General features: G+C 41.8%; 2 protein-coding genes across 4 annotated transcripts in view; both read left to right on the top strand.

The window, feature by feature from the left end:
* adgra3 (adhesion G protein-coupled receptor A3) overlaps nucleotides 1–5,575 on the top strand; it is a 30,152-nt gene extending 24,577 nt beyond the window's left edge. The window contains exons 14-19 of the mRNA XM_058625257.1: nucleotides 32–240; nucleotides 568–692; nucleotides 774–897; nucleotides 1,322–1,467; nucleotides 2,225–2,320; nucleotides 3,808–5,575. Of these exons, the coding sequence (XP_058481240.1) occupies nucleotides 32–240; nucleotides 568–692; nucleotides 774–897; nucleotides 1,322–1,467; nucleotides 2,225–2,320; nucleotides 3,808–5,257 (2,150 nt within the window). The 3' untranslated portion in view covers nucleotides 5,258–5,575. The remainder of the gene's footprint in view (nucleotides 1–31; nucleotides 241–567; nucleotides 693–773; nucleotides 898–1,321; nucleotides 1,468–2,224; nucleotides 2,321–3,807) is intronic.
* An 8,668-nt stretch (nucleotides 5,576–14,243) lies between these two features.
* The window catches only part of kcnip4a (potassium voltage-gated channel interacting protein 4a), a 123,835-nt gene continuing 118,493 nt past the window's right edge, over nucleotides 14,244–19,585 (top strand). The window contains exon 1 of one of the 3 annotated variants that reach the window (XM_058624280.1): nucleotides 14,244–14,472. In XM_058624280.1, the coding sequence (XP_058480263.1) occupies nucleotides 14,412–14,472 (61 nt within the window). In that variant the 5' untranslated portion in view covers nucleotides 14,244–14,411. The remainder of the gene's footprint in view (nucleotides 14,473–19,585) is intronic. The other 2 variants (XR_009239884.1, XR_009239889.1) reach the window with 2 other exon arrangements.

Raw genomic sequence — 19,585 nt, 5'->3', positions numbered from 1 at the left:
TGGGTAAAATTGCTGTTCTGATGTCATTTAGATGGCATGTCCCTACATGTCCTGCGGACTCCTGTCAACATCACCCTGCGGCGGTTTGCCCGTGGCTCAGATCCTGTGTCTGCCTGCTGGAACTTCAGCCTGGCGGGAGGACAGGGAGGATGGCAGAGTGATGGCTGCCGCATCCTGGGCCATCACGACAATTTCACCACCATATCCTGCAATTCCCTCGGCAACTATGGCCTGCTCATGGTAGGACATTTGATTGGACCAACCCTCCTACGGGATAACATGTTCACTGAGGGCATTTGGGGAGTTGCAAAGCAGCATCAGCCTGGTCTATACTATGAATTTCAATTGTAGTCATTAACTAATTCATTTTGTTTTGACTTTTTTTATATAAAAAATGTAAATGATTGCAAAAATGTCATCTTCATTAATTCAGTAACCCCAGATGAGCTTTGTGCATTTCAATGCAGTCATTGTTTATAAGCAATTATAAATGATAGATTTGCACTTATATTGGGGTGACATAATGAAATTACATAAACTGTGGACCTCTCTTCGTCTTCCTTGCAGGACCTCAGCAATGTGGAGTATTTGGCTCCAACTATCCAGCCCCTACATCCTGTCATCTACGCCACCAGCATTATACTGCTCCTCTGTCTGCTCACCATCATTGTGAGCTACATCTATCATCACAGGTAAGAGTTTCCACCTGCTCTTTTATCTTAATAAGTTCTGTGCTAAAGCTAAAGACGTTCTAATTGTCCATCGCTCTCCAGGTCTGTCCGCGTGAGCCGCAAGTTTTGGCACATGTTGGTCAACCTCTGTTTCCACATCTCCCTCACGTGTGGGGTCTTTGTTGGTGGCATCAATCAGACCCGCTACGCCAGTGTCTGCCAAGCAGTGAGTACACACCACCTGTGCTCCCTCAGAGCTCCTGCTACAGTATGTCTGCTCTTGTCCACAACAAGTGCTGTGGAAGTTTTAAAGGAACTAAAAAAGTTTAAAAAGTTGCCCTCAGCCAAGTTCACCCCACTCACAGAAAACAGGAAGAAATACCGAATAAACGGGTACATTTTACTTTTTCCCAAAGCTTGAGGCAATTGCACTCCTCTCATGGTGTGGGATGTACTGCGATGCAGTTCTTATTTTTCTGCAAGTACACAGATGAAGAAAAAATGGCATCAAACTTTTTATTTATCCATTTCTTTTACTCACATACTCAGTCACCTTGTTTATGGCAGGCACCAGTGTGTGTCTCAGCTCATCCAATCTTAGCCTGTTTTTTCACCAGCCTGCCAATGACAAGCTGTTAAATTTCTTTTAGGTGGGAATCTTGCTGCACTATTCAACTTTGGCCACAGCTCTGTGGGTTGGCGTGACTGCACGCAACATCTACAAGCAGGTGACTCGAAAGGCCAAGCGCTATGAAGAGCTGGACGAGCCCCCGCCACCCCCACGGCCTATGCTGAGGTATGATTTAATATATATGATATGATATGATAACAAATGAATTGTTTTAGTGAAGTGAAGAAAAATACTGAGTTTTATTACTTGCTACGGTGTCCATTTCTTCTTAAAATAAATAAAAAACAAACCAAAATTGAGCTTTGGTTGTTATTTTAATGTTTTTTTCAGAAGAACTGATTCAACATTTGTATTAAAATATAATTTAAGTCTTAACGGCGTGACACTGGATGCCTTACGTGGATGTTGTGATCATGCCGCACCATTTGTAATGCTAATAGTTTGTGGTCCAACAAATTTGTTAACATCTATCTGTATCTTTAGCTAATTAGACAGCAGAGCATTTGTTTTCGTGTCCGTGTATATTTTATTGAACAAACTTGTCAATAGTTGTGTCAACATCCTTGTGTTTTTCCACATCATAATCTCTGGTGTGTCCCGTGTCCTGTTAATCCCATCCCCTTGAAGTTTAACAGCCAGATGAGCACACAAGTTGAGCACAAGAATATATAGACAACAAAGACAGTGATGTGAAACACAATCATAGATTAACTGAGGTACAAACATGAATAAATAAACTCACACAAAAGAGAGTCAACGGTAAACCGGCAAGCAACATTTCAAATGTGCAGTATGCATAGTATACAGTGAGGGGCCATGTTTGTTGGTGAAGACAACCACAGGGTGTCAGTGTAGAGGCCTCTTTGTCCACTTCATTGCCAGGAAAACTAAAGCAGATCTATGTCTGTGCTCTCTCTGAAAGGTTCTACTTAATCGGTGGAGGGATACCCATCATCGTCTGTGGGATCACTGCAGCAGCCAACATCAAAAACTACGGAAGTCGGACCAATGCGCCATAGTAAGTTGTCCCTGTAGAGAAAGCAGTCAAAGTTCCTTTTCCTCAGTTTGTGAAACACTGACATTTTATCGAGAGGACAACATTTAACAAGGCATCACTGGAGCCCATGGGATCTTTTGCATTGAGTTATCGACCGGCCAGTGTGTGTTGCTTTAGTAAATAATGGATGTTTTTATAAGAAAAGGATACATTTATTCCCTGAAGTTCTGATTATGGAGGCCTATTAATGGTATGTGCATCCAAGCAACACGCAACTGCTGCCAGTGTGGAGCAAGCCCCCCCCCCCCACCCTCCCTCTGTGGTGGCAGCTGTTTCGATTGTGAAATGTGGCTGACTAATTGAGAAATCTGGACCTGTGTCTGTCTTTGCAGTCTTTGGAGTTTAATTAATTTCTCGCAAGCGAAATGAATCCAGCCTCTTATTAAATGGAATGGGACACTTAGTGTGAAGATTAGTTGCAAAAGTTTTTCAGTCTTTGTAAAGTAAATAATGGAAGTGACAGATTATGATGTCGAGATTGACAGATTTTCAGATCAAAACAATCTGCACACAGACTGGAATTTTAGTTGCGTAATCTGCGACCATAGTAAAACTTGCATGCCCATTTGAGTACAATGGGATTGCACATGCTGATGTAAACAGGAAGTCGATTCTCTCATTGGCAGTTGTTTAATTCTCTTCAGAAACTGCTACTAATGAGAAACAACAATGGGTGAAAAATAAGCACAAGGATTACTTTTATCAGACTGCTGGTGAGGTAAAACTGAAACTGAAACTTTTCATTCACAAATGAGAGCCAAGTTGTAGCTGATTAGATAAGAACCAAACAGGAAATGAATGCAAGTTGTTGACTGGCTAAACTAAAATGTAGCCCTGGAGTTTTAAAAAAAAAAAAACAAAAAAAAAAGCCAGCAGTGTTTTTAAACATCTCTGTTTTGGGGGTTCTCAAGCCATGTTTCCACTGAGTGGAATGGTTCTGGAATGGCACTACAGTGCATTTCCATTAGGAATAGTACCGCAAACAGGCCACAACCGTTTCATTTTTTGGCACCTTTCCCTTGGGGTACCAGAGTAAAATGGTATGGCACAGTCAGGGTAGAGATAGACTGGCTCCACTCAGGAGAGTCAGCTAATTGGGCAACAGAAAAATGTCAGTCCCCAGCGAGTGGTGTAAATCTCCCATTTTAGTTGAGGAAAATGCCTGCAAAGCTTGGCATCTTGTTGAAATAAACAGGATAAAAAGAGCTGCTGAATGTCCTCCATTGTTGTTGGGTTGCGTTTAATGTCAATGTTCATTGTCGTGGCACTGGTACGACGTTACGCTATGTATCTCGCTAATGCAGCATCAGGCACAGCCCACACCCCGCCTACCAAGTAACGGAACCACTGATCAAGATCATAATTTATTCAGAAAACTATGAAGAATCTTTAAACCTTTTATTCTCCTGTTTATGAAATGTGTCCTTTGTCTGTCTGTTATTTTCTAGCTGCTGGATGGCATGGGAGCCTAGCATCGGGGCTTTTTATGGCCCGGTAGGATTCATCATTTTCGTCGACTGCATGTACTTCCTCAGCATCTTGCTCCAGTTGCGGCGTCACCCTGAGCGCCGCTACGAGCTCAAGGAGCCAAACGAAGAGCACCAGCACCTGGCTCCAGCCAACACTGAGGTCGGGCCCGATGGTCCACACAGTCCCTGCCTTCCCCTCACCCTCCAGCTCCACCCTCACGATGCTGCGTCCTCCATGATGTCCACTCCCCACACCGTGCCTCTGTCTGCCCTGGAGAATGAGCACACCTTTTCTGCCCAGCTGATGGGTGCTGCAGGGGCATTAGGGCTATATGCAGCCCTCTGGGTGTTTGGAGCCATGGCTGTTTCACAGGACCACCCCTATGACTTGGCTTTTACCTGCTTGTTTGGGGTGGCTGCTCTGGCACTGGGGGCATTCATGGTGGCGCATCACTGCGTCAACAGACAGGATATGCGACGCTATTGGTCCCAGGCTTGTTGCTCTGGGAGGCGAGCCTACTCCGCACAGGAGGACGTCCTTCTGTCTCAGCCAGACGTGGCGATGACATCCACAGCGGGGTCTGCTAATAAGGCAGACGGGGAGTCAACTAAGTGTGGCCACAGCAGCGCCGACTCTTCCTACACAAATAAAAGCGCACCCAGCATGCGCAACTCCAACCATGGCAGCAAGCTGACCAATCTGCATGCAGAGGCGGCCCAGTGCAAGTCCGCCTCAGCACCGGTGATGGCTAATGGTACAGCCATTTTGGACAACAGCCTGACTGAGCACTCACTAGACAATGAAATTAAGATGCACGTAGCACCAGTCGAGGTGCAGTTCCGCCCAGTGAACAACGTCAACAATCCCACAGCTGCCACCAACGGACACACAGGCAGGCATCACAAAAACCGAGCGCGAACACACAGAGCAAGTCGCCTGACCGTGTTGCGAGAGTACGCATATGATGTGCCGACCAGCGTGGAAGGCAGCGTGCAGAGTGTCTCTCACAGGCGGCACCATCACTACGATGTTGCAGCGCGCATTAGCCGCCGAGCGGCCTACATGGCCTACAGGGAGCGGCATCAGAGCCAGCTGCAACATGACAGCAGTGACAGTGCAAGCCTGCCGCGACGTTCCCGCTACTCAGAGATGGAGGGTGTCAGCAGCGTTGTGGGGAATGGGACGCTGGTGACCATAGAGACTGAGCGCGTTGCCACTGTGGCCACGTCGAGCTCAAGTAAAGACTCTGGTGCCATGAAGCAGCCGGGCAGCACAGAATTAGAAAGCGAGCCCAAGTCGTATGGACTTAACCTCGTCACACAAAATGGTGGCATACTGAAAGAAAATGGGCAAGCCTTGCCTTTGATAAACACAGAAAGTGCAGCCGCTGTAAAGACTGGATTGTGGAAACATGAAACTACTGTGTAGTGATGTTTTCCGTCCCAAAGACTGCATACTGATGTCCTCTCCACTTTAAAACTGTGAAATGTTCTTTTTTTCGATTGTACATTTCTCTTTTGAAAAGTAATTATTGGAAAAAATATCTAGCCATGTTTTCGCCACTGTCTTTGTAGATACGTTTTTGTAAATGATTTATTTTTGTAACGTTTAATCAAACCCTCTTATTCTGTTTTGAGTCCTGTAAATCAAAGTTTGTGGTCTGAGCTGTGGCCCTGGATATATACCTGTGGGCTTCTTTTTTCCAGCTTGTCCCAACAATAATAAAACAAAAGTTCTTAAATGAAAGTTTTTAATCTCATGATAACAGATGTCGTCTGCTTACTTGGCTCGCTGTAGCCAGTGCAAACGGTGAGTCAGGTCCGCTGTGTTTCCAAGAACTATTCTTGCTTGACAATATACGAGCTTGTAATTGGGTTTTTCACTGACCTTCAGGTCACCGCGAGTCCCCTTTTCCACTCTGGAGAAGAACTGTAATTGCAGTCGCCTGTGGCTTTGGGTTATATAGGCGTATTCTGCCCACCTGCTGGCAGGTTTGATGTGGGCTCCTGCCGTCGTGATGCCTGGCCTGTGACTGACAGCTGACTCACATGGCAAAGTGAAGCTACCACGAGAAGAAAAGTTAATGAGAATGTCGTGTCTTCGGGCTCTTCCACCTCCTTCCACTCTTGCTCTCTCCTCCTACAGTGCTGCTCACAGCTCGACAACGCTGCTGGTAATATAACGCACAAATTGTGCTTCGGCTCCTGAGTACTCTGGAGATGGATTAGTATCACTTAATGCGGAGTAAATGACTTGTGGCTTTGTCAGCAGCCACAGACAAATCAAGCTTGACATTGTAAGCAGGGATTCAGTCGTTCATATGGAACATTTCAAAACAAACAGTACAAAGTGTCTTCACAGAAAAAGATAAATAGTACAAATCCTTTCTCATTTCTCAAAGAAAATGACACTGAATTAAAAGCAATTTAAAAATTCCAATCACGTTGGATGTTTTATTTTGTGAAAGATAAGTAACACTGCTTTATCTTAGAAGAGAATCTTAAATGGCAGTGTAAAAATGTACTTATAAATCCTGAACTAGAGAGAAACTGAAAAAGAGCTCCTGTATGCCAAATTATGTTAAATGTGTAAGGAACAGCCCAATAACATTTAAAAAAAGTTGTATGATGTTAAAACCTGCCTAGAGCCTTAGAATATTTAACAAAGGGAACAAACAGTAGCACAAAGGTAGAGCTTGTGGATCCATTACAGATCAAATATTTGAGGTTTTTATGATGGGAAACTAAAAATACTACTGCATGATATTTATTGTAATAATCAGACTTTAATGTAGCCCAGCAGATTTGTATAGGTTTATACTTTTTAGGAAACGTGGAAGAGGGAAGGAGATCAAACTCAACGAAAGTGGTTTATTTTGCATCATGTGTTTTGTGTTACGACTGAGTATCTACTTTAGTTTGCATCGACTTTCTCTGTATATACGCTGCAGTGATGGTGACTATTTGTATTATTATTCCATAAGTGTGAGCAGTTGATTTCTCTTTTACTGACGTGGAAGTAACTTTTGTGTAGTCGTGCAAACGGGCACTGTTGTCTTGCAAAAAGCCTCAGGTTCCTGACCCGATCCGAACGAGGGCCTCTCTGCATGGAGTCTCCATGTTCTCCCTGTGTATGCGCGGGTTTTCTCCGGATTCTCAGGTTTCCTCCCACAGTCCAAAAACAGGCAGAGGTGAATTGGAATGTGAATGGTTATTATGGTTATCTGTGTGTTGGACTGGCGACCTGTCGAGGGTGTACTCCGCCATTTAAATCTGCTGGGATTGGCTCCAGCTTCCTGTGACCCTGGTGTGAAAGACAGAGCCAGGAGACAATGAATGAAAAGTCAAGTAAACTTGAGTAAATGTACTTGATTATTCTCTGATCCCCTAATTTCCGTCTCTCATGTAAGTGAACCAACCAACCAACCATCTCGAGTGTTGAAGGTCATGTCGGCATTGGTGGGCGTCGCTTTCTGATCACAGAAGAAGAAGAAGAAGAAGAAGAAGCAGAAGCAGCAGACGGCACAGCTCCAATAGCTCTAATACCTCATTAATGGCATATTAATAAAACACATATTTCACTCAGACAAAGATATATCGCCCAGTCCATCTTGGGTGTGACAAATTATAATAAGACCTTTGAATTATGTAGAGAGCGGTTACGCCTTGATTAGTGGCAGCCTCTCTGATTCCCTTGAGGCGTGAAAGAGTGATCTTCAAATAATCGCCAAGGTTCTTCAGCACCACCATCTGTTAAAAAGTTCATCTCGGGCTGTCAGCGAGGCGGGAATGACAATCTGAGGATGTCTGTGCTCTGCGTGTGTGTGTGTGTGTGGGATGGGTGGGGGGGGGGGGGGGGGGAGAGGACCTCGTCAAGGCAAATAAACTGATAGTATCTCGCTGTGCTTTCAGATCACAGGGGCACCTTGGGCAGAAATCGATAATGAATTAAGATAAAGACAAAATCAAGTCATTTAAATGTTTTCTTCATCTCATCCAAAGAGTCTTTGGGTGAGATCATGTATCTCAGAAATGACAGATCATCCGTTACAGATAAGTAGACACAGCGCTGGACTTTCTCACTCCATTTTTCTGCCTCTGTGGAACAGGTGTGAGCACAATTTCTCACACCAGGAGGCTGAGGGACGACCAACGTCAGACAAATGATGCGGTGTTTACGTTTTCCAAACGCTGCCCGTGGCGCCTGGAGGAAGCATCTGGCTCTGCTGTGGATACTTGCCACTGGAATGAAGATTGATACTTTCAGGAAAGTAAAGCCATCTGACTGTGCTGACTGTAATTAGGTGGCCTTGGCTGTGATTTCATTTATTTATTTATTTATTTTTCTACCTGCCCTGTGACGAAAACCTCCCAGATTTGACATGTACAGATTAAAGCAAGATTAGCAGCTAGGGTTTATCTATCCAGCATATGTCTGCACCCATTCATTTAAATGTTGAAGGACACTATTTAAACCCACATGCTGATATACAGTACATTATATATATATGTATACAGATATATATATATATATATATATATATATAATGGACACACACGTTGCAGGAAATGCTGATAGTTTTAAATGCTAATTTCTCTCTCTCTCTCTACCGGAAAGTGATCAATCTGAAGATGAAATTTGCACATCATTTTCTTTTAACGTGGATTAGTCACATCCCATCTGCAAATTAGCATTTTGCAAAGTCACTGCGATTTAATGCTGAAACTGCAAAAGTTTCCCAGGTTATGTGTCCGGATTGAAATGAAGTGAAGGTGGAGAAAGCATGAAAGAGCAGGTTTTTCCTCAAGTGAAAGGGTTGTTTCTAACTTCAGTCTGTGTCCTCGTCGTGGAAAAAAACACTGAACATATTTTCTTTGTATGAAAAAAAGGGCCTTGTTCTTAATATTTCAGACCAACCATGTCCCCTGTGTTTCTCTCTTGTCTATACTGTAGTATAGTCAAGGTGTAGCCTGATAGTTTAAGTTCATGTTCATGTTCCAGTTTCCAAATGATGCTCTTTCCTCTCTCTAAAACTACCTTTGATATAACATTAATGAGGTAATAAGTTAAGTTCATTTGTTACCTAAGTTGTTTTTCCTGTACTGTAAGTGCCTTAATTGGCATCAAGCATATGCAGTCTTGTATAAAGTACGTACAAGGGATACTTGAGTAAAATGACTTGAATGAAGTCAACGTGTAAAGTAAAGTATATGACTCTTACTGTACTTGAGTATCTAAAGTCATTTTCCGACATAAAATGTACTTGTACGATATATAAAACACAATTTATTTTGTGGAATGTAGTGGAGTAAAAGTTGTTAGAAATATAAAAATCACAACTCCCATGTAGATCTTTCAAATTACACAAGACTCCCAAAATGACCACATATCTGATTATTTTCTTGAACTGTAAAGTGCCCTAACCCACAACAGTGTTCACTGAACAGGAGTGTGTTTATATGCTGAAATAAATCAAAGTGATAGAAAAAAAACAAAAAAATATAAATAGACTTTGAGCACGATCAGACACGGGCAGAAATAGATATTTACTTGATGATCTAAGATGTATTACCAGCAAGAGTGAATGCAAAGTTCACAACTGGCATACATGGATTTGATGCTGCTTTTTTACCCCAAACTCTCTCTGTGATTATTAGGAAGAACGAGGCCCTATCAGTCTCCAGTGTGCTGTCTTCCATCTTTTTTTCCCACAGTCACACGTCCACAGACACACTGTCATATAATGATGACATCAAGCCATCTGCAGGACTCTCCTCCCCATGTGTCGGCAGACCTCTGCTCTCATTAATGCCCTCACATTGCCATCCATCTACCTGTGCCAGTCTGTCTGAGTACATCTTGGCTTCATCCCACTGTCCAGGTGCTCTGTTATTTATAGGCACCCCAAAAAAACGGTATCAGTCATTGTTCACGGAGACAGATGCAGACACTGGCCCTCACTCACACAAAACACACACACACACACACACACACACACACATCTTGGGAAAATAGAGGTTGTCTATTGGAATGCATTTGTCTTGTCAGTGCACTGTAGGGCTTGAAATTAAGCTTTGAGGATGTGACTGTATCTAACTTATTTGCGTAAAAGAGGTTCTTTTTACTCAGCAAAATGAAGACAACATTAGTCTCTATTATTATATTTACGGCCACGTCTCTACAATTCAGAAAACATACATTTACATCTCTGTTTCAACATTGTATTTAACCTTTATGTAACCAGACAGGGCAGATTAAGACCAGATTAAAGATCAATTATAAAGAAACAAAACAAATTCCAACTCTATTGGTTATGATGTGTTTCCTCAATTTAAAATCAAGCCAGCGTCATGGACATCTTTAAAGCTATGACACTGACCTCATCATCTCGCACTCCACCAGATACACATTTCACAACATTTAAAATCAAATGTGGACAATGTGTGACAACAAGCACGAGATATATTGATTTGTTCCACAAAGGGCAAATTTGTGGATGTCGTGGAAAAATTAAAAAAAAAAAAAAGCAATGAGAACTGTAACCAGAACCTCATGGGCATAGTTTATACGGAGTAGATATTGCACTGATATTGCACAATGTGTTTTTTACTTTCAAGGAAAAGTTGTTGGTGTCAGACGGCACTCGACTGACTTTTTAACATTATATTCTCAGGCAATAAAAGCTCATGTTAGCCATGTAGTATATAATGTGTGACATTGGCCCAGTCAGAGTCAATCAAATGTCAAAATTGTCAACTCAAAGCACAATAGAGAGATTCTTGCAGGACCTTAAAACAAAATAAAATAAAAAACGTGCAGATTTTCTCTGTGTTATTGCATAACTGACAGTTTGCTTAAATCCACGTCCGGCATCTGGACCTTGTGAGTACTAAGCAGGCTACTTGAATCAGCTGCGCGTGTTTCAAGCATATTCTCCAAATAAATACGTCTAAAAATAAACCCGCTTCTTAGTCAAACACTCGATCAGAGTAATTGAAGTGCGAGGTGCCTGTTTTTGACAAGTGTCAGCAGTTTCCTTTCAAAGCCGCTCAGCAAATGTTTCATCCCGTTTTAAAGATTTTTCTAAAGCTTTTGTCGTGTTTAATGTAAGTGTGTGTTCACTGTGCAACAGAAAAACTCCACTCTTTGTGGTTTTCTTGGGACACGGTTGTACATTCTGTTGAGAACTCTCTGTCCCTTTGCTGCCGTGAAACAGATGTGCTCTGTGGTTAAAAATGTTGACAGAGGCAGACTGGTTTATTTTTGGGCTTTTTTTTTTTCCCCATTGTGGTCTTTGTTGTTGGGCTGATTTCTTTGTGCGGCTGCGGCACATGTGGAAAATCTTAATTGTCACCGAGGTGTTCACAGACATACTGATGTGTTTGACAAATTATGTAATGTTTATGCTGCAGTTAAGCTGTGTGAAGGAAAGAGGAAAAAAGAGGCAGCAGCAGCAGCAGCAGCAGCAGCAGCAGTGATGTTTTTCCTCTTGCTGCGTGTCAGTGAGGTGTTTTGACTTGGTCGAAACCAGGGGCGTCAAAATAAAATGACCTGCGACTGGTCAACACTGGTCAAAAAAAAGAATTGTTCAGAAGCAATATGAGCTTAAAATTATGACAATAGTCCAGTGGCATTGCAATTAAGATATTCATGATGATATTTCACACAATTTCAAAGTAAAAGTGCTTGTTTTGAAAAGGAATGATGTATGCTGTACTTAAAGGCGACATAGACCGGAAGCTCTAATTAACGCTGCGTGTGTGTGTGTATCTGCGTCATTACCTCGTTTACGAAACCCTAAAGTTTCAGAACAAACAGTTCAGCCACTGCTGAGAAAATAGGGTTTTATTGTTTTCCTGGGCTCTGAGAAGCAGATTGGCACTTCCCTATGCTGATGATGTCATCAGTAAACCTCACTACTCCTCTCACCACCGTAGCGCCTCCTGGTGCGGGCACTAGTCCGGGCACATCCGGTTGCGTACATTCAACCGCAGAAGAAGAAGAACTACTCTCGTTGTAGCTGCTGAGATGCAGAGCATCCACCGTGCCAGAGGGGGAGCTGTGTATCTGAGAGCTGGCCTACCAATTACGTCACTTCCAGGTACCTGGCCAATCACAGGACAGTGGGAAACCTCTGTCCTGTCCTGAAATTGGCTGGCCAATCAAAACACAGTCCACGTTCTGGGGGTGTGGTTTTGGTCTGAAACAGCACGGCTGATGAGAGCGTCAGTGAGGAGATATTTTGATCGGCTCGTTTGCAGCGACTTGGAGGTTTTTAACCATGAAAACAAGTTAATATATGTAAGTAGACCTCCATAACTAACATATATGTGTGATACAAGCATTCTGTGTCGCCTTTAATAATAAAATAATCGTTTGGGGGGCTGCAGGTGGCCCGTGGGCCACCAGTTTAGCACCTCTTATCTAGGCTGTTTGTGTTTGTGCTGAAAATACTGTGAAACCTGACAAACCACATTTTAATAGTTAAGGGGATGCAAATGCTACAGTTATGACACTGGAAGTGCTATATGCAGAGTGAGCAGTTATAATGCACCGAGGAACAATGATTTGACCATATTGTAAAAAAACAACAACTATTTTTTTAACCAGAACTGTGATTGTTTAATTGGGTGCATTTATGTCTCTTCTGCCTTCCTGGGAAAAAAAGATTCCCACAAGCTGTTGGAACCTGGCTGCAGCAGAATGTTCCTATTCAGCCATAAGAGTTTTGCAGAGGATACTAGGTTTTCCCAAAAGAGCGCTTTCATACCACAAACTTAGAGAAAACATTTAAGAGAGCGGTCAATGCTGTAGCCTAACCTCAAACTGTGTCAAATCATGAAATAGAGCCTTGGAGAAAGATTAACATTGAATGCCCAAAATGCAGCTTGAGAATTAAATCATAATGTAACAGAAAATAAATACATCTGCAACAATTCAACAGTAGGGATGGCTCTTTTTCATGTACAGAACTGATTCTGATATCATAACTATCGAGCCAAACACAATATTTTAAATAGCACATTTGTGCTGATGCACGGCCACCTCGTCAGCCATTTCCAAAACATAATGCGACAACTGTGTAACTGTCGAAATATCCCGCTCCCATAAAGAAGAAATAAACAGCCCATAACCTGACTCAGTTGCTTTTTTTACCTCTTACAGTCTGTGCTTTATTCATGTGATATTTTGGATCGTATGTTTTTCTTTTTTTCCGATATCTGACCCAGTACCAATAACTTATTGGCTCATCTCTGTAAACAACATTTGCTTTTAACCCCAAAATGGTTCTGGAAAAATATCTGGTCAAACTGGATGACAGTTAAAAATCAGCCAGTGGCATCCATCCATCTATTTTCCACCGCTTTATCCTCCACATGAGTGTCGTGGGGGGTGCTGTGCCAATCTCAGCTGGCGTAGATTGATAGGCGGGGTACACCCTGGAGAGTTTGCCAGTCCATCACAGGGCCACATAGAGACAAACAACCATTCACTCTCACACTTACACCTACGGTCAATTTAGAGTGTCCAATTTACCTAATCCCCATGTTGCATGTTTTTGGACTGTGGGAGGAAGCCGGAGAACCCGGAGAAAACCCACGCACACACGGGGAGAACGTTCAAACTCCATGCAGAGAGGCCCTTGTTCTGACCGTGTCTCGAACCCAGGTTCCTCAAGGTCCTCTTGGGTACCTTGCTCAGAGGTACCCCAGCCCTGGACCTTGAACTTAGCTTGTGACGGCAACCTTTTCCAATAAGCTGCAACTGGCAAGAACAAATGTTATGATCAGGCAATGAGAGATTTAAGTAGACTTTGTAAAAACACCATTATTTATTGTTTATTCGATCAAAACAGTAGTGAATAAAATATTAATCGCTATTCACATTGTAATCCTTAAAAAACAGCAAGCTGTCCTCCACTCACTAAACACACGGCTTTCTTCTATCTAACATCTTTGACGAGCATCTCACGTGTACACGCGCAAGTACTTGCAAACGCACGCACACATGTATGCAAATTGAGGGAAAAGGTCGGCTTCAAAATAAAAGCATGCATGATGTTTACTTATTTACGTTTATTTTCTAAATTTAAATTACCCTTACGCAGACTGGTCAAGAATAGCCAAGGGCCCGGATGATTTCATGCCCAGGTCTACACTTGGCCATGTGCTGCCTCATATACAAGTTTCACAGTCTTAAGCAAAAAAAACCACTATTTTATTTTGAAGCTTATCATAAACGTATGCAAATACACTTATTGTGAGTGTATTCAGTTGGTGCCAGTGAACCGTCCAAAACGTTTATCCTCAGATAAGTGAAGATGAAGACCACACCTTTCAGCATCACCGGCAGCAGCGCTGGCGCGTGTACCCACTCGTGCTCGTCCCCGCTGCTTGGAGCCGCGTGCACGAGCAGCAGTTTTCCATCTCGCGCCTCCTGTCTGCTCTCACTTTTCCTCGCAGCGAAACTTGCTGTTAAATTAGCAGCAAGTGGTATCAGCTGTGCAAACGCCTGTGCTGACGAGCTCCTGTGGCTGAAACGTGGTTCTTTCGTGCGGAAAAGTGAACCTGCGGACAGAACGATGGAGGCAAAGCGAGTGGAGACCGTCTCTGGCCGGGTTGACGCTGCTGTTTCTTCACCTGGTAGGACAGGAGTCGCATGTTTTACGCGCCGTTTACCTTTAATTGATTGATTGATTGATGTATGGCTCCGTTGTCTTGCGTTGGAGAGCACTGCCACCAAACTCCATTTACGACAACGTCAATTTAATATTGTCTTGGATTTGTGTTAAAAAAAAATCTACTCCTTCTCTGGTTTTACTTAAGTGTGTGATGATAACACCACCCTTTTAATCGGCTTGTAATTTATGTAACAATAACCATAATTTGATGAAGACCATCCAACTTTTGCTGCTTTCCACTTTAACATTACAGCAATATTGACTGTCCAGTAGTTTAATTAGTGAAAGTTGAAATTAAAGTTGAAAGGCAGCATTGAATTGAATTGAATTGAATTGAATTGATTTTTTTTTAATTGGAGTTTGGTGTCATTTGTGCATGCTTCTGCAGTGTTGCGGAACTGTGAAGTCTGACTTTTGCCTTCTTCTGAAAGGAAAATGGGGGTTTCTGGTGTTTGTCAGAAATTCAAGTGATTTCTTGCTTTTGGTTGTAAAGATATTCTTTTTTTGTTTATGTTGCCTACATTTTACACACACACACACTATTTGACACTGATGAAATGAGCATCAGTCAAAATATATGTACACTGTTGGAAATAGTGGATTATAGTGGCCTTGTACAAATCCTCCCCTGAGTTCTCGCTTCCACAGTAATTGGCCAGCATCCAGGATAGTGATCAGTCAGTTATAGTCCATAGGTTTCCCCTGGAGCTCCTCACTTTCTCTCTTGGTGCCAGCAGAGTGGTTAACAGCTCATCATTTCTGGCTCAGGTTCATGTTTGTTTGCACACATAATTGACGGCTAATGTCTTTGTTTTGGATACGAGTCCCTGAAAGATTCTGATGGTGAGGTTCATTTCTCTGGAACTTTGTTCTCCTGAAGCAAATTAAATGTTGACGTGTCAATCGAAAAATAACTGTTTAGATCAGTCGAATAATCACAAAAGTAATAGCTGGATTAATTGGGACAGCTTCAGGCCATAATAAGTCATTAGTGATAGCCAAGACTTGCCTTCTATTGTCCCAGTTGTTTTCCATTACTCAGTTGTGGAGGATACTGCATAGGTGGCATGGTATTGCTTTTAATGTCAAGCATGGATGCCTGTTAACTTGGAATTGTACCTGAAATATTTGGGACTAATCTAGTTCATCCTAAGCAGAAAGTCGCTCACTGTTTTCCTTGTCTATTGCCATTGGTACTCCCAACTAATTGGCAGGTTGTGCAGCATTTGACTCAAACTCACAAAGCTCAGGATTCACTCGACAGTCGTATCGAGAGAAACAAATCATTATCATGATATACATCATTTGCTCTCCCCTCACTCTCTAAAGCCTCCACCTCTAGGGAAAATCTTAAAATATAATGATTGCCCAGAAAAATGCTACAGCCACCCAGCCATGAGTTGATCCTCCCAGGAGCTGCTTCCTTGCTGCAGTGATTCTTTTGCATCAGTAGCTTGGAGCTTGAAGCTCTCCCAGCTCAGCTCACCATTGCAACTTCTGTCACTGCCTGCCAACAGCTCCCCGAGACATTTTCTTCTCTTTTACGACTGTATCCCTGAGATTCACACAGATGATATATGAAAAGCATTCCTTGAAGTATTTTATTTTTTTTTTATTTAGAGTGAGCTACTTTCAGCACCACGGCTAGCACCATGTTTTGCACTTCAAAAGCACTTTTGGCATGTGTATTCCCACAATTATCCAGTTAGCAATGCTGTGCTTAAACGTATGCAAATAAAAGTCAGGACACACAATTGATGTTCACATCAGACATTGAAATAGACTTGGTCTGTGGCAGGATTCTTCGTGCCGGAGTGGCTGCTTTGAGTATCAATGTCTTCTGAGATTTAAAACATCTGGTCACTGTACTTCAGATGTGTCATTGATGAGACTGGTCAGAGGGGCATTATCAGACTGGTCTAAGCTGATACAACATAGATAACCACACTTGACAACTGTTTTGCCTTCTCAGGTGAACGTGAAGGCGTAGATACGTCTACAGTGAAGCTGGTTCACAACTAGCCGAGTGGACCCTTGTTTTTTTTCCCCCCAGCTTTGAGTGCATTCGTTTTAGGAAGTTCTTCTCTTAATTTTGAGCGACATAAACAGAACCACAAACGAGTTTCTGAAAAGAAGAAACATTGAAACCTGCCATGTCGGTCTGTTTCTAGTGGAACAAAGTGACACAATGATGAATGTAAATGATAAATGCATAACTAGATTAAAAAACCCCAAACAAAAACAGTTTTTAATTTCTGAAGTTAGGCAATGGATAAGCATTAAGTAAACACTGTATATTAGTTTTTTTTTGCTTTTGCCTGATGATTAACAAACTATGAAAATGTCAGAGTGTTTCTGCTGAGTAAAGAGAGGTCAAGTTGTTTATGAGGTCAGTCTGCGTGAAATCAAGGGGAATATTTTTACAGTGTTGTGATAGGTTTTGTATAATTTTTGTTATTGCTGCTGGTGATGTTCTGAGCTGCTCTATAAAAACAAGAGCATTTTGAGTTGTCAATTTACCATTGATCAGACACTTGGCGCAAACTTTCTGTATCTGGTTGAGTCCACGCCACCAAAAACTGGCTCTATACTTTTTTGAGAGCAAAGTGTGATGTTCACTCAAAGTGCTTTTGAGTGAGCATGAGGTGGAGAATCAAAGCTGTAGAAGGCCAGGCTCACTTCAAATCTGCATATGCATGACTTAACCAATGACTGAGAATCAATATTTAGCACTGAGTCAATGTCTGAGACGCAGCGTTGTGTACTTTTACTCTCAAGCAATGTTTCTGTTCATATCTTTGTTTTTATAGTTTTACAAAACCAACTTAATCCTGTGATTTTGAAAGATTCAGCTTCCTGTTTTGAAAATGATAGAGTAGTAGATGATTATTTTCATGTGGTAATTAGTGATATTAATTACTGATATTATTATTGATATTAGTGCAATATTGTATTTTTTTTTCTTTCTTTCATAGTGAAACTAAACCATAGTGTACGTTTTGGAGCATTCACAGTATCAAGAAGTTTGTGTGTGTGTGTTTCCACAGTATCTGACAGTTGGCGGTGCTGAGATCACAGTGAAGCAAAAGTACAGATTGAGGAAACTGCTCTAAATCTGTCAGCCGGCAGAACGATGTGTTTTTTAGCTTTTTAGAGGCAAGTCTGAGAGATGGGATGCAACTCAATATCACCTACCATTACTTTTTTTTCTGCAATGAGAATTTATAATTTGACCAAATTGCAGAGTGGGTAAAGGAAGATTATGTACACATCATTTCTTACTTTGACATTTGCCCTTTTAAACCTCGTGATATATTTATAACAGTGGGTTTGGGTGATTTGTGAAAATTTTCTTTCTTTTACTTACTTCCTACCTACTTGTTTTTCAAGGGTTTGGAGTCAAGAAATTAGTGAGGATTAGACTAATTTGGGATCTGTTTCCCAAGCTTTAATTTCCTTCTATAAATAGATTCACAGCTGAACAGTTCCAACACATCAGATGGTATTAAAACCATACTGCATTATGCAGTTTAGTGGACTCCTTAAGAAGAAGTATTTGAGTAAGTAAGTACACAGTTTTTGTGTTTTGTTTGAAACCACCTGTGTGCTTCCTCTCCACCTGAAGAGATGCTGGTCTTTGGCCAAACCAGGATTAATTGCACCATGAACTCGCCCGCTCGTCCCTGACAGATTTTGTTTGCTTTGGATCAGGCGTTTGTTTTCCCTCTGAGAGACTGGGTGGGGGAGCATATGCTTGCATGGACCCATCTGCCTTGGGAGTGCAGCCAGAGAAGAACGAGGCAAGGAGATGTGGAGGGAAAACGAGGGTCAAGTGAGGATACAGAGGCTAAAAGGGGGGGGGGGGGGGTGACGTGGAGTAAGACAGTGACGTATAAATAGAGGGTGACTGTGATTTTACAAAGGACATTCTTGAGGGGAGGGTCTGTCTTTGCACCGATCCTGTAACAGTTGGAACAGTGCAACAGAAGTTGCTTAAATGGACAATCAGGATTTCAAGTTTCCCGCCTCATGCTTGTACTGTACATTATATGCCCCCCATTTCAGATAGTACTTGCTTTATTTCTTTGGCTTTTTAATGTTAAATGTTACAAATATTTACGTGTGTTAGAAACAATGACATTGACTATAAATATGGTCAGTATTTAAATGATTAGGCTTAAAAGAAAGTGTTAAGTGCCTTTTTAAAAAAAAAAAATATTTTGTCAGTTTTATGTATAATGTTTAGTGTATGTCACAAATGTATTCTATGAAATAAATTATGATTATCAATTCAACATTTAAAACCAGGAGAAGTTATCACAGATATCCAAAATCTTACACAATATCTTATCTTATGCACGATATAGATATATTTTTGGACCGCTGATGCCCAATGAGTAGCAATTCTTGGCCTCGCATCAAAAACATGGATACAATTTTTTTTTTTTGTAAGCAAGAGACCATAAGGATAAGATTAACATACTTCTTCAAAGTTCCTCACAACTTCCCCTTAACTTTTCATTTAAGTTATCTTCACATACTTATAAATACTTAATTTGTTTACATCCTCACAACTAAGGAGTTAAAAGCACTGGTGACCTGATCTGTTTGCATCATTCCCTGTGATTTATTTTCTTTTTCAACATGACGGTGTTTATCACTATTTATAGCTAACTGTTCACTGCTTTCTTATTGCCGACCATTGCTATCATTATACTGACGAAAGGTGTGTGTGTGTGTGTGTGTGTGTGTGTGTGTGTGTGTGTGTGTGTGTGTGTGTGTGTGTGTGTGTGTGTGTGTGTGTGTGTGTGTGTGTGTGTGTGTGTGTGTGTGTGTGTGTGTGTGTGTGTGTGTGTGTGTGTGTGTGTGTGTGTGTGTGTAAACAGTGGCTGACCGGTGCCTAGGGAGCTGGTTTGTGTGTAACCTGCCTTCCAGGGCACCCTGGGACATGAGTCAACCATTCAGTACTCTGCATTACTATTAAGACAATTTGATTAGTTGAAAATCCTGCATCATTATGAGGAATCTGCTGTTGACTCTTTTCTTGTCGGTTGTGTTCAGGCGCCAACTCCGTC

This window comes from Solea solea, chromosome 3 (assembly GCF_958295425.1).
Source record: "Solea solea chromosome 3, fSolSol10.1, whole genome shotgun sequence".
NCBI lineage: Eukaryota > Metazoa > Chordata > Actinopteri > Pleuronectiformes > Soleidae > Solea > Solea solea.
This window is presented reverse-complemented; position numbering and strand designations above follow the sequence as displayed.